This window comes from Gouania willdenowi, chromosome 21 (genome assembly GCF_900634775.1).
Source record: "Gouania willdenowi chromosome 21, fGouWil2.1, whole genome shotgun sequence".
In the NCBI taxonomy this organism is placed as follows: Eukaryota; Metazoa; Chordata; class Actinopteri; order Blenniiformes; family Gobiesocidae; genus Gouania; species Gouania willdenowi.
In genome coordinates, this window is record NC_041064.1 from 2,765,193 (window position 1) to 2,780,142 (window position 14,950).

General features: G+C 37.6%; 1 protein-coding gene across 1 annotated transcript in view; it reads right to left on the reverse strand.

Moving 5' to 3' along the window:
• Positions 1-14,950, reverse strand: part of dnah7 (dynein, axonemal, heavy chain 7) — a 95,052-nt gene that overhangs the window by 69,652 nt on the left and 10,450 nt on the right. The window contains exons 16-25 of the mRNA XM_028436073.1: positions 14,619-14,798; positions 13,845-13,985; positions 13,407-13,771; positions 12,490-12,676; positions 5,616-5,809; positions 3,574-3,772; positions 3,283-3,423; positions 1,903-2,115; positions 1,724-1,833; positions 837-1,005 (exon numbers count right to left, since the gene is read on the reverse strand). Of these exons, the coding sequence (XP_028291874.1) occupies positions 837-1,005; positions 1,724-1,833; positions 1,903-2,115; positions 3,283-3,423; positions 3,574-3,772; positions 5,616-5,809; positions 12,490-12,676; positions 13,407-13,771; positions 13,845-13,985; positions 14,619-14,798 (1,899 nt within the window). The remainder of the gene's footprint in view (positions 1-836; positions 1,006-1,723; positions 1,834-1,902; positions 2,116-3,282; positions 3,424-3,573; positions 3,773-5,615; positions 5,810-12,489; positions 12,677-13,406; positions 13,772-13,844; positions 13,986-14,618; positions 14,799-14,950) is intronic.

Consider the following 14,950-nt stretch of genomic DNA (forward strand, 5'->3'; position numbering starts at 1 on the left):
ACATAAAAATGACTCAAAAAAATACACAAATGAACAGAAATATAGGCAAAATGACACATAAAACAATCAGTTTCAAAGTAAATTTTCTAAAAAAAAGTTGTCTGTATAAATAAAACCTTAACAACATGGAATCTAATCTAATCCATCGGAACCATATAACCTCATCAAACCAGTGTGACTTACGTGAATGGATCATATCCTTGAGTAATCACTACATCACGGTACATTTAAAGTGCTTTTTATTGCATCTGTAGCTTTAAATTTATTCACACTAGTGAAGATGAATTGATTTCATTTTAGCAGATTTTGTGCTTTTGGTTGATGATCACTTTAAGAGAAACAATTTTTAGTGAAAAAAAAGTCCACGGAATCCAGTGTAACAATAATAAAGCATGGCTGGATCTGCTGAAGCATCCACTGGGGTAAAGAAGGGAAGGTCAGCTATGAACCAACCAATCCCGTCTCTTTAACGGGGCGTGACAGAAGAAGTTATAAAACGGTGTCTGTAGTGAGCATCAGTGAAGTCCAATCCCACTTTCACCAGATTAAATTCAGTCTTTCACACTTTTTACACGTCAAGATTGTAAAGAGAATCACACTGTTCAGATGGTGTGAAGTTTTCCACACTATGGAACACACACGGCTGCACTACTGAACTCCATGAAATGAGAAAAATAAAATGTGACAATGTATGAGAGGAAATAAAGACATTCCTGTCCCTTCTATCTTTGATGTGTTAATAGTTAGAGCAGCAGGACATTCCTGGGAAAACGTGTGTGTCATTCCAAAGTAAAATGGGACAGAGTAGCTTAGGTTGGTTCCGAGAATTCACCCACTTTGAAGAACTTTCCCAGAGCGATGTAGTCCAGTCCATCAGAGCAGTTAAACACCACACACTGCTTGGCCACAGCTTTGGCCAAGTCTTTGGTCGTCTCCGTTTTCCCGGTGCCGGCCGGGCCTTCGGGGGCTCCTCCCAGGTGGAGGTGGAGCGCACCGAACAAGGTGCTGAAGAACAGGAAAAGGACCACAAATGCAAATATACATAAACACTTGTTATTAATCCCAAAGGATTTCTCATAGTTCACCTGTGTTTATTTCCTTTTTTCCCCAAATAGTTTATCAGAAATAAATCTGGAATGAGAGCCTATTTTTTTTTTTTAAGTACGAAGAAGAAGAAGAAGAAGAAGAAGAAGAAGAAGAAGAAGAAGAAGAAGAAGAAGAAGAAGAAGAAGAAGAAGAAGAAGAAGAAGAAGAAGAAGAATGTGAATAAAAGGACAAAGAATATGAAGAAAAAAATGAAGGAGAAGAAAACACATATAAAGGCAAAGAAAAAGAAAAATGAATACAAACAAGAAGAATGCAAAGAAAAGGAACAAGAAGAAGTCAAACAAGGAAAGGAAGAAGAAGAAAAAGAAGAAAAGCAAGAAGAAAAATACAAAAAAGAAAAGGAAGAATAAGAAAAATACAAAGAAGAAGAAGAAGAACGTCCAGGATAACAACAGAATTCCCATAATAATAATAAGCTTTTATAAGAATAACATTTGGCCATATTCTGATTGAACATTGAAGTAAGAAGATGTAAAATACAGTGAGATGCAAAAAGAAAAGTTAATAACAGTATGCTAACTACACTACAAATGTATTTAGCTTTAACTCAGACACCTAACATTAGATATGAGACATAATGTGGTGTCTTAGGAGTCATCTCCTGCGGTAGATTTACCGGTAGCAGCGGTCAGTGAGTGGGGTGATGACCAGACGGGGGGTGTTACCCAGATATTCATATCCATACGGTAAACCAGCATTGATCATCCTGGTCTGGAGGTGATTCTCCTGCTCATGACATCACACAGTCAGTGTAGTGTGTAGTGTGTACTAAACCATCGACACACTCACACTTACCACCCAGTAGTAGCGCAGCTGGCTCAGCCACTCAAAGTCGTTCTCGTCACTTATTCCCTTGTGCACCAGCGTGGCTAAAACATCCCTGGCATGGACGTCCAGGACCACGAGGGCCCCCAGGGTGACCCGGTTCTGTTTGGACAGCGTTCCACGAACAAGGGCCACGATGTCATCGATCTGTTGGTTGTTCTGCTCCAGACAGGCGTCCAAGGCCTGAGGAAGACATCAGTAAACCACCAGAGGAGACAGGCCTGATTTGGGGTCATGACAATTTCAGTCCTTATTTTGCTTATTTTTAGCCTTTTTCTTCAACTACACTAAACTTTTAATATTTTAACCCATTTTCATCACTTTTTCTTGCCATATTTTTGCTCCTTTTAATCCTTTCAGCACTTATAAACCCTTTCCACCACTTTTCCACCTAATGTCACAGATGTTGACCCATTATTGTCTCTTTCCACCATATTTCATGGTTATTTTTGTCAATTTAACCACATTTGTCTTGCCCATTATTTGCTAGTTCAAAGTAATTGTTCCTACTTTTTTAATTACATCACCCCAACGCCCCTCCCACCATTTCTGACACTTTTAAGCCAATATTGACAATTTTTCTGTCTGTTTTTGGAAATTATAACCAATTTCTTTTCTTTTTTCTTACTTGTCTGCACATGCTGTCAAAGGTCAACACTACAAGAAGTGCAATCATTATGAGACAGCAATGCATGTTTTGTTACTGCAATAAAATAAATTGATTTATTTTATTGCAATTTCTGTGGTTTTTAAAAACCTGTTTCACCAACTTTTAAACCATTTTGGTCACTTTCAAGACATTTTCAGCACTTAAAAACCCTTTCCACCACTTTCCCACCTAATGTTGCATATGTTGACCCATTATTGACAGGTTTAACCTCTTTAACCTATTTAACCAAATTCGAAATTTGTCACGAACATTATTTGCCAATTTAAACAAATTGTTCCAATATTGACACTTTGAACCCTTTTTTACCACTTTTTCTGTCCGTTTTTGGCCTCTTTTAACCAATTTCTGTGGTTTTTAAAAATCCCATTTCCCCACCTTTTACACCCATTTTATTTCTGATTAAAACATGGACTTCTATCTTTAAGATGACTATATACTGTGGAGCAAATGATAGTAAAGTTCCTGGATAACAGTGGATATTATTCAGATGAATAAATAAATCACAGATTTACAAAAATCTCTCCCCTTTATGCCCCCTTATAGATGGCCCTGTCTCCACATGACTGTTCTTCAATGTTCAATGGGCTGAAATGGTTGAGAACCTCTGGTTTATATAAAGTCAGTGTGACTTACCGAAGGTATTGTGAAGTTAAATGAAATGATACCTAAGAGTTACTCACTATCTTTCCTGATTTAAAAGCTTGGTGGATCTCTCTTGTCCAGTAAACCTGTGACACACACAACACGGCCTGGCCTGGCCACGCACACACCCAGTTGGTCCTCAGCTCTCTAGGGTACGCCTCGATTGCATCTGCTATCACCTGTCAGGGACCACAGACACAATGGGTTTCCACTTGTACTTAGTGCTGTGAGCAGTATTTTATAAACCTGTCATGGTTGATGTGAAGCAGAAGGCAGAGAATCACAATATTCTGGATATAACAACATCACGCTGTCACCATAATTCACACCTTATGCAGTGAGGCGGTCATGCCACTCTCCAGCTCCAGGAGCCATTTTTCCACTTGGCCTCTGGCTTTGGAGGTGGAAATGATCTCCAGGAGTTGCACCGTTTCCCCCTCGCTGCTACTCATGTGTGTAATGTCCTGAACGTCAGTGAACGCTACGCTGGCGATGCCTTCAAAGCACTTCTTCAGATGCGGCTGCACTCTAACAGAGAGAAGCACAATGGAACTGCTTTAGTAATTAAAAATATATACGGCAAGGCGCACGGTGGCTTAGTGGTTAGCACGTCCGCCTCACAGCAAGAAGGTCCTGGGTTCAAGCCCTGGGGTGGACACTTGGGTCCTTTCTGTGTGGAGTTTGCATGTTCTCCCCGTGCTGCGTGGGTTTCCTCCGGGTACTTCGGCTTCCTCCCACAATCCAAAAACATGACTGTAAGGTTGATTGGAGTCTCTAAATTGCCCATAGGAGTGAATGAGAGAGTGAATGGTTGTCTGTGTCTGTGTTGCCCTGTGATGGACTGGCGCCCTGTCCAGGGTGTACCCCCGCCAAGCGCCCTATGAGAGCCGGAGATTGGCACCGGCAGACCCCCGCGACCCTGTTAAACGGGAATAAGCGGGTAAGAAAATGGATGGATGGATGGAAATATATACGGCTTCACTTTCACGGCTTTACATTACGGAATAATGACACAACATTAATATCCGAACTATTAAAGCTCTACTTGCTTTCATAAGTGTGTGATTGTACTTTACGCTGTGAGCTCCGTGGAAAGCTCTCAGTGCACATATGAACACTTCATGAATGAATGAATTCAGAGGAGTTAATGACACAAAAAGACTGCTTTTATTTCTAATTTATCAATACATTTTTATGAGGTGAAATATCACCTGTCAGTGTGAATAAAAATGACTCAGTCCACATGCCTATGTTGTGTTTAATGTGTATCTGTCATTGTGTCCTTGGGCAAAGCACTTCACCCACCTTGCCTAGTATGAATGTAGTGTGTGAGTGAGTGTTGGTGGTGGTGGGAGGGGCCAATGGCGCACTATGGCAGCCTCGCTTCCATCAGTCTGCACCAGGGCAGCTGTGGCTACAATAGTAGCTTACCACCACTAAGTGTGGAGTGAAAGAATAATGCCTTAATTCTGTAAAGCACTATATCATACTGAATCATACTTCCAAATTACCCAAAATGCATTTGGAATCTACAAGGACAAAAACCTGAATCACACCTTTACTTTGAAAGTTCTGAAAACATTTGAAGTGAGAAAGTGACCAAGTAGAATATCAACATGTGCTAATTTCATCCATAAAAATCACGTAGACACATTTTATTCACACATTTTCAGAGACCCTCCATTGTGCTACTGGCAAAACTTCCTGTTAACTTCAAAATAAGAGCCCTATTTACAAAAGAGTTAAAAAAAAATAATGGAAGACAAGAAGAGATGTTTTTATTTTATAAAAGAGTGTGTTTGATTTTTAGCTTGAAGCTGGTGCCAGGACGATTTTACCTTCAAGAACTAAATTAACATTATTGTGCCCTAGTTTTCAATATCAGTTCTATTCACTTAAAGAAATATTGATTTTGTTACCAATTCTTGTGTAATTCAAAGGAAATTTGTGGAATGGTTTGAGAGAAATTGGTAGTAAATAAAAACAACTGAATTCATGTGATATAAACAAAAGAAAAATGCAAGCCCCTAAAAATATTGTGGAGTTGGTGACTTTGAGATATCTGGACAACTGAATTATTTGGTAATTTATACAATAATTCATGTTTTCTATCATTTTTATTTTATCCTGCGGGCCGAATTGGATGCTCTAAAAGGACCGGAATTGGCCCCTGAGCCTTGAATTTGACACATCTGCCATATAATATACATCCAGGTAATCTCTCACATAATCTTTACATACTTTCTAATGTGAACGCACTACATATTCATTTTGATGTCAAACTTAGAATGAGTATAGACTACATTAGTATGACATTTACAACATGGCTAATGTTTTAAAATGCCAACAACAATAATAAAAAATACTTCACCTTGTTGGATCTTTGGTCACAGAAAGGATTTCCAGCAGCTCGTCGTTGGACAAGAAGAAGAAGCGAGGGAAATAAAGACGTTTCCTCTCCAGGTACTTATTGAGACCTTTGAGGATCATGTCCAGTAATTCATTGGACTTTTTAAGCTTGTCCAACATGTTATCGATTTCTATGACAATCAAAACGTGCCTGTCCTACAACAACAATAAGAACAAGAGTTAGAACAGACTTCACAAACTAATTTCAGGTCATTTACACAGGTCTCATTGAGTGAATGAGCTTTTCTGACAACTCTTAGTCTTAACCAGTGCAAGTGGAACAAAAGTTTTTCTGCTCTTGTTTTTGAGTAAACGTGGAAATCTCTCACTTTAAGAGATTTCATTTAAATAGACAATTTTCAACAGTAAAGAATGAGGTTAAATGTGCTAATTAGAAAAGTTTTCAATTAAATAGGAGACAATCTATCTATCTATCTATCAATAAAGCAAGGAATCTCTGCCTGTCTGTGTGTGTGTGTGTGTGTGTGTGTGTGTGTGTGCCTCAAATATCCCTGTAGATCAGGATCAGAATAACCTGAGACTTTCAACATGGCTGCTGCTTGGTTCGAAGGTGTGCGACGTCGATTTTATTTGGACTGCAATGACACCGTTCATAAATTATTTAATAAAATTGTCCCCCGGAATCAGCAGGGTCACATGCGCACCAGAGCCAATCACTGGAGAGCTGGGACTGATGACATCATCATTGTTGACGTAATACTGATGACATCATCACTGTGGAGGTAGGACTGATGAACCTTTGCTGGCTTTGATCACCTTGATCACCGGGTGGCGGCGGCGCAGTTGGCCATGTTGGATGCGGCCTGTCTCCGCTGGAATGGCTTCACTTTTTGCTCGCTTTGGGTGAACCGTGCGCGTGTGTTTAATTCAGAATTAAATTTGCATTAGGAATGAAGTGTTTGCAAGGTCAGTTTAACTTTTACTCTGAAGGAATTAAAGCTCCCATGTAAAGGTGTTTCTACGGACATAACTTCATGCTGGTGCGTTGCTTTTTCCGATTTTATTCATTTAAATACATGAAAACACAATAGTTATCACTATACATTTCACAACAAACCCAACTGTCCCTGACATCACACCTTCAAACACAACCTCATTTGGCCATCCATGAAAAAGCTACTGAACCTCCCACTTTTCTATAGCAACACATACTTTCGACCTGCATTGCACTAGTAAATACAAATAAAATAGGGACAGAATCATCAAAAAAGATTGATTATCAGGGTCAAACACAAAGCAGGTAATCTGTAGACAAAAGAATTCTGAGCTGATATAATAGTACAATTACCCCCAACAAATGGTTTCTGATGAATAATGATCCTATAGCGTTTCAGATTTCATCACACTTGTGGCTTTGGCTCATTCTTAAAGCAGGACAATACAATAAGAGGTCCGTTTTCACATTCACCGCACCAGCGTGAAGCTATTCAGGAGCGTATTGAATGATAACAATGTTTCATTGTGTGATAATGTAGTATTTTTTATGCAGCAGACAGACGGCTTCAATGGAAGGCGGCGACTGTCCACGGCTGATACGGCGACTCTACATTGTAGAGTGGAAAAAAAGAAGAACAGCGGCAGGAAAAAGTGCACGTCTTTGTTCTCTCCTGACACACACACACACACACACACACAAAAACACCTTTGACAATTCAGTTTTACTTCTGCGTGAAACTAATTGAGTCACCCTCTCATTATTACTGGAATAGTTGGGTTTTTGTATTGGCTGACTTCATTACTATCAACACTGTGCCAATCATTTCTTCTAAACTGTAACTCTAAGGACAACCGTGCACTCGTGCAGTGTAATGCATGGTTAAAACTAAACAGGTGAATGGAAATAAATCATCTAAAGCTATTATTTGGCCTTGTTTTTAAATGAGAATATGTGATGGAAATAAACAATAAACTCATTTGAGGGGGGAAAGGTAATAAATGAAGAATGCTGCAATGTTGGTGGATCCTGAGCAGCCCCTAGTGGTTGACCACAGTAACACAGCCTGAGGGGAAGAGGATTGGAAAAGTGATGGAAAAATATGGCAAGAAAAAGTGATGAAAATAGGTTAAAATACAGCAAGTTTGCTGTAGTTGCAGAAAAAGGGTAAAAAAAAAAAAAGCAGAAATGGCCTCAATATGCTGAAAAAGATATTTTTAGTTTCTTGAAGGCATCTTGTGACCATCTCCCAGTGTCTCGCGACCCCAAATGTGGTCCTGACCCCAAAGTTGAAAACCCCAGTACTAAGTTACAACGTATATATATATATATATATATATATATATATATATATATATATATATATATATATATATATATGTATAAATATATATATTTTTTTTATGCATTTCAAACTTTTTTATAGCAAAAAGAAATGCAGTTGGACAGAATATTTACGAGTCACATCATTGACCCATTTACTTTATTACAGGCTTGTCATCAGGTGTTAAATTGCATTAAATTGAATGATAAGTCTGCTGTCACCAGACATGGAATGCTTTAATCAGGACACAAAAATAGGATGTATGATGTATGCCTAAATATGACTAACAATGATATCAGCATTTAGAATAAAGACCAATCTGAGCATTAACACAGGAAACTATAAAGGTTTATGTGTAATATGTTCAGGTTTAATTTATTCAGACAACTGTTCATCAGGAAATTCACTTTGATCTCCTGACATGTTCCGACTGTCAACAGCCAGTCTTCGTCAGAGGCATCTGCTGATCACTTTGATGTTTCAAAACATCAAAGCGATCAGTGCTGGAGTTAAGTTTCATGTGCATTTTTGTTGTAATTTTTTATATCTTTAGAGTCCTTTTGTATGATCTGTGTCATTCATTTTGTGAAATTTCTATTCCTTTGTGTTTTTGTTGAGTCATTATTGCCATCAAGAATGTCATATTTTCACCGGCATTTATTTATTTGTGTATTTATAGCAGGAATCAGGATTATGTGAAAAGTTCTTCAGAGATTTTGACAAAATTCTAACGAAAGACAGACATTAGGCCATGGAAAATTCAAAAGTGATACGGATCAATATACTGATTCTGGATATCATTTTTAATGAAGAAATGATAGAAATATGTAACAAGCCTGTTCATGGCACAATGATCAGAATCATTGATCCAGATAACTGCCAATATGTGGCAAAGAGCAGATTTGGAGCTTAGAGGATGTTGTTGTGTCTCTGATTGCTCTTGTTTTGTGTGTTTTTTAAGTTTTGTATGTCCAGTGTTATTCTAATGATATTTTTTTTGTTCATTTTTTGAAAAATCTAGTTTTTTTGTGTAATTCCATGTCATTTTATGTAATTCTGCTGTAGATTTATGTATTTATGGAGTAATTTTGTATGGTTTGGTAATTTTGTAGCGTTATTTTGTGTAATTCTGTTGTCTTTTTGAGTATTTTTGTAGTAATAATAGGGGTTCTATTCTTTTCCTCTGATTTTGTGTATATTCAGTCCTTTCGTGTATCTTTGGAGTTATTTTGTATCTTTGTCTTGGGGGCCGCATGTGTCCCACGGACCACCGGTTGCCAAGCCCTGCATTACACTACATGTTATTTGAGCGTAAGAGTGCTGTGCAGGGGGCTGCATGTTCTGTCTAAATATGTCATTGGGATGATTTTAATTCCATGCACTGTTGATCAGCGTTATGGAGGCACAGGGATAATGTGTGGTTTCGTCAGCTTTTCAATAAGTATGTGTCTGAAGAATGATGTAACTGCTTACATGCTACAGTGAACTAACATCATTTTCCATACATAACCCAAGACTTATGTAGCATGTAATGGAAAGAGACGATGAGGCCTTAAACTAATTACATCGCATTTTACATGTAAAACAATTAGAATCTGAATGTCAACTGACATGGGAACGCTTTCGTCTCTTTGATTTCTTTAAGAACCAAATAGAAAAAGGTAATCTTTATCCATTGGAGGCAGCAAAGCAATGACTTTTCAAAGACAGAAAGAACTGCATTGAAAATGAGTAACTCCTCGAGCTCTATCGTAATTAGTCACAGAATGTCTTTGGGCCCGTTGGGGATGCTATGAAATGACCTGCGGAAAGGACATCCAAAAATAATTAGACCCCAAACACTGCAATTCCTCAGCCAAGACAGATTTGATCAGCAATAAAAATCCACATGTTCACTACTTCTCCTCCTGGAATTGATTCAAAGCTTAATTGCAATTATTTTTATTTAGTTTTACTAAAAGAGTAACAAAACCCCAAAACAACTTCTCTCAGCTGAAAAAAAAAAAAAAAAAATTGGTATGAAGTCGTGTTCATTGATTCTCAGTCAAGTCAGCAAAATGATGGTGCATTGTTCTATGAATCTGTGATAACCACATTTATTCTTTTATCTGAATAAAATTCACTGTTAACCAGGAAGTTTAGTATTATTTGGGCCAAAGTGTATAGTCATCTTAATGATATAAATCCTTGTTTTAATCATATATAAAATGGGTTAAAAGTGACCAAAAAATGATGGAAAAGATGGTGCAATATTGTCAACAATTAGTTTAAAATGTCAAATAATGTCCATTAAATATAGTGAAAAGAGGTTAAAAGTGACAACAATGGATCAACATATGCAACATTAAGTGGAAAAGTGGTGGAAAGGGTTTTTAAGTGTCCAAAATGTCTTGAAAGTGGAAAAAATTTGCAAAAAAGACATTGAAATTTGATGAAGTGTCAAAAATGGGAGAAATATAGCAAAAATGCATTAAAAGGAGCAAAATAATTGTAAGAAAAGGTAATAGTTTGGTGTTGTTGAAGAAAAAGGGTAAAAATAAGCAAAAATTGCCTCAAAAAATAGTGCTAGCTTCTTCAATGCATCTGGCAAACCCCTCCCAGTGTCTTGCGACCCCAAGGTTAAGAACCTGTGCATTAAATGCCTTGAAGGGCTGGTTTGGGCCCCTGAACCTTGAGTTTAGGACCATTTTGCGTTGGGACAATCTCAGTGATGTGTTTCTTTGTTGGAGGACAGTCTTTGGATGGTGTTGAGAGGAGCAGGTTTAGGTTTGTCAGTAATCATTTCAACTGTGGATAAATTTGATTCTTATCAGAGCTCCATATTAAAAACACACTGCCCGCAGTAACTGATATGGTTCCCATCCAGGCACGGTGTTGTAGAGGCATCCTGTCCCTTTGTGACCTCATTTTCTTCGGGGCTCCAAACACCTCTGCCCCCCTTCCAGACAAAATCCATAATTTCTATTTGGTGCAGTCAGGCTGGCTTTCTGGAGGACAGAGTCTGAAATTGATGTGTCTCGTTTCAGCTCCACTGAGGACGCAAATTACCTTTGGGAAACGGTTTGTGAAAAGCAGTGCGACCCTCACTCTCTGTCCTTTTCTTGCTACTTTAACAACTGATTTGATGCTTTTTTTTTGTCATTGTCTCTGTCTAATTGTCCATTCCTTCTTCCACTGTGTCTGAAACTTCCCTTTAGTTCTATGTCTGCACATCACTTTTCATCTCTGCGATCACTTTTAGTAGTTCAGCAGTTCGCTTTAGTCTCAGTTCATGGTGCCCTAGCTGTCTGAGAGTTCTCCGTCTGGGACTAACGAACACAATTTTTGTACAAAATGAAAGCTTTAGAAACTGTCTCACTTTAGTCTCCTATAGTCAAAATTCATAAAGGTGAGTATCAGGCAAATAAAAAAAACAAAACGAAGGTCATGATTTCAAGTTGAAAAAGGACAATTTGTGCCATTTTTTGTTTATTTTAATGATTTTTTGTCTTAAATCCAACAAACCAATCAGTGTAGCATGCACAACCTTATTTATTTATATGAATAATATTCACTGTTATCCAGGACGTTGACTATTATTTGAGCCATAGTATATAGTCAGCTTAAAGATGTAAATCTTTGTTTTAACCAGAAATAAAAATGGGTTAAAAGTGACAGAAATTGATGGTGAAATAAGATTTTAAAAACTACAGCAATTAGTTAAGATTTGCAAATTAGAGGCTAAAAAACAGACAGAAAACGTTGTAAAACGGGTTTAAAGTGTGAACATTGGAACAATTAGTTTAAATTGGCAAAAAATGTGCATGACAAATCGGAATTTGGTTAAACTGGTCAAAAAAAGCATGAAATATGGTGAAAAGAGGTTAAAAGCGACATTAACATATGCAACATTAGGTGGAAAAGTGGTGGAAAGGGTTTATAAGTACTGAAAATGTCAAGAAAGTGGAAATTACAGTATTTGCAGAAAACATTAAAATTTGATGGAGAACTGTCAGAAATAAGAGTAATGTAGGAAAAATGCATTAAAAAGAGCAAAAATATGGCAGTAAAATGTGATGAAAACATTAAACAAGAAAACATAGTCATCAACATCCCCTGCCAGATTGGTTCGCATTATAACTCACGACTTTTCCTAAATCTAAGAACTTAAATGTATACACAAGACAATATTATCACATCAGAATATAAAATTACTAACTATCTTAAAAATAGTAAAAAGGGTTCAAAGTGTCAATATTGGTACAAATAATTTAAACTGGCAAATAACGGGCTGAACATCTCTTTAAAATGGAAAAAGACATGTAATGGAGAAGTGTCCAAAATGGGAGTAATGTAGCAAAAATGCATTAAAAAGAGCGAAAATATTCCAAGAAAAAGTTATAAAAATAGGTTTGAATGTGTCAAGTTTGGTGTCGTTGGAGAACAACGGTAAAAAAAAAGCAAAAATAGGCTCAAATTGTTCAAACGGAATCTTTTTGCCATGTCACGTTAAGAAGGAAGTATTGGATGTCACCAATAATAAACTCCTCCCCCTTTAACTGTGACTCAGCAACTTACCAGAGAAACTTGAGTCATGATTTCTCTCCATGTTTTGTCGACAGATTGGAAACGACGTCCCTCTTCAGGCATTTGATTCAGGATGTCTGGGGAACTGAATATAGGCTCCAGGTAAAGCCATGTGGTCTGAACCTTCAACCACTCATCAAGGATCTCCTGGAGGAGCAGCAACTTGCCTTCCCATTCTCTAAAATATGAAATGTGTGAAAATTAGCTTTCCAGTTTCACACAATGATTACCAAAATTAATTCACAAAACAATAATTCCAAAACTTCCATTTCAAGCACTATTTTCAGTGCACATGATTATATGGGAAGTCATTAAAGAGATTTAAGTCTCGCTGCAGCTAAATTAATGAGCTAATATTAGTATGACCTAAATATGTGTCTGTTACATATTTTACTAGGGTGGGAAAATATAACGATTTGCGAAATGTCGTGATTTATTTATTTTTACATTTTTTGTGACATTAAAAATATTTCTCTCCAGAACATTTTTTTTCTTTATGAAATTATTTTACTTGTTTATATATTTTGTGACAGTATTAAAAATCCATATTTCTCCCCCAGAATATAATTTTCTCTATTGATTTTTTTTTTTTGTGATGATGTTAAAAATCGATATTTCTCCCCAAAATACTCTTTTAATTGAACATGTAATTTATTATTTTTTTCCCCCATATCTGGTCATAGGCATATTATGTCCAGAAGTGTACGATTCAACTTTTGTCTTTGGATAAGGAAAATAAAGACGATAAAATCGCAATAATTGTTACGATTAAATCGTAATATATAAATCAAATCGGCATTCAAGTATTGTGTTCAAATCTGTCCCATTCACCTTTCATATACAGTATATTCAGTTAAAGTGTAATAGTGATTAAAAAAAAGTTAAAAAAATTTCCTTCACTTTCTTACCGTATTTCTGTCTCAAAGGGTTTAATAAACGGAGAGCCTCTCATGGTTTGTGTCTTCACAATGTGATCATCCAGCAGCATCTGTATTTCATCCATGGCTGACAGAATAGAGGTTCCTGTCTCTCTGTACGCTAACAGATTAACCTCCACGTGGCTCCACTCGCTGGACATTTTCTCCATGGCTTTCTGCAGTGAGAACTCTTTGCTGGCCGCCTCACTGATGCCTTCAAAACTACTCAAGTGTTCTTCCAAATGCATGGACAGAAAATGAGCCACGCAGGCACTCCCATCCGCCATCAGGGCAACGCCTGCCTGCTCCGACATGGCGTCCCAGTGGCGCTGGCGTAGGCCAGGGTTGCACAGGACCTTTGAAAAACAGTTGTTTTATGTAAGAAACAGAGCAAGAGAAAGAGTCAGTGCTGCGCTCTGTTGGTTATACCTGCACCATCGGAATGTGTTCCTTAAAGTCGTCCACTTTAGCCTTTATGGTGGTGGCAATGTTCAGGGCACTGGGGACCTCACTGAAGCTTTTCTCCAGCTTGTAAAGGGTTCTCCAGAAGTTCCCAATGTCAGCCTCCACCTAAGTTAGGTAATTAGGTGGAGAAATAAAATATTGGTCAGTTTGTTCTGTATACCAGGGGTTCTTAACTTTGGGGTCAGGACCACATTTGGGGTTACGCAACACTGGGAGGGGGTCATCAGATGCCTTCAAGAAACTAGAAAATTTTTTATGAACAATTTGAGCCCCTTTTTCTGCAACTACACAAAACTTGCTATATTTTAACCTATTTTCGTAACTTTTTCTTGCCATATTTTTGCTCCTTTTAATGCATTTTTGCTACTTTGACACTTATTTCTGATTAAAACAAGGATTTCCATCTTTAAGATGACTATAATAATAATAAACGTTCCTGGATAACAGTGGATATTATTCAGATGAATAAATAAATGTGGTTATCACAGATTCATAGAACAATGGACCATCATTTTACTGACTTTATGGATGGACCCCAAAAATCTCTCCACTTTATTCCCCCTTATAGATGGTCCTGTCTCCACATGACTGTTCTTCCAATGTTCATGTTTGTGTTCAACCACCTTCAGCTACAGTGGGGGGCCCTGATCTCTGGAATCTTTATTTTGGGGGTCACAGACTGAAAAGTTTGAGAACCACTGCTGTAAACAAGGTAAAGCAAATGTCCGCTCTCCATACCTTGTCTGGGGACACACCAGATATCGGTCCGTGGAGCCACCGATCATGCTGCTCTAAGAATGAAGACGCTGTTTCATAAAGCTGGAGGTATGGCATCAACCTATCATGGACCTCCTTCCTCTGTGGATACTGAGACACAGACCAACCAAAGGCCTCCTCCTCCAAATTCAACTCATTAATCTTTACAAGGGAAAAAAAAGGCAAGAGTGAGACCAGTTGATTCATTTAGTAAATTAATAAATGACAATAAACACATACAAACTCAAATAAGGGTTTGAAGCAGAAATAATATGTCGAGATAAAAGTGAAATAAACAGAAGCAGAAGGTGCCA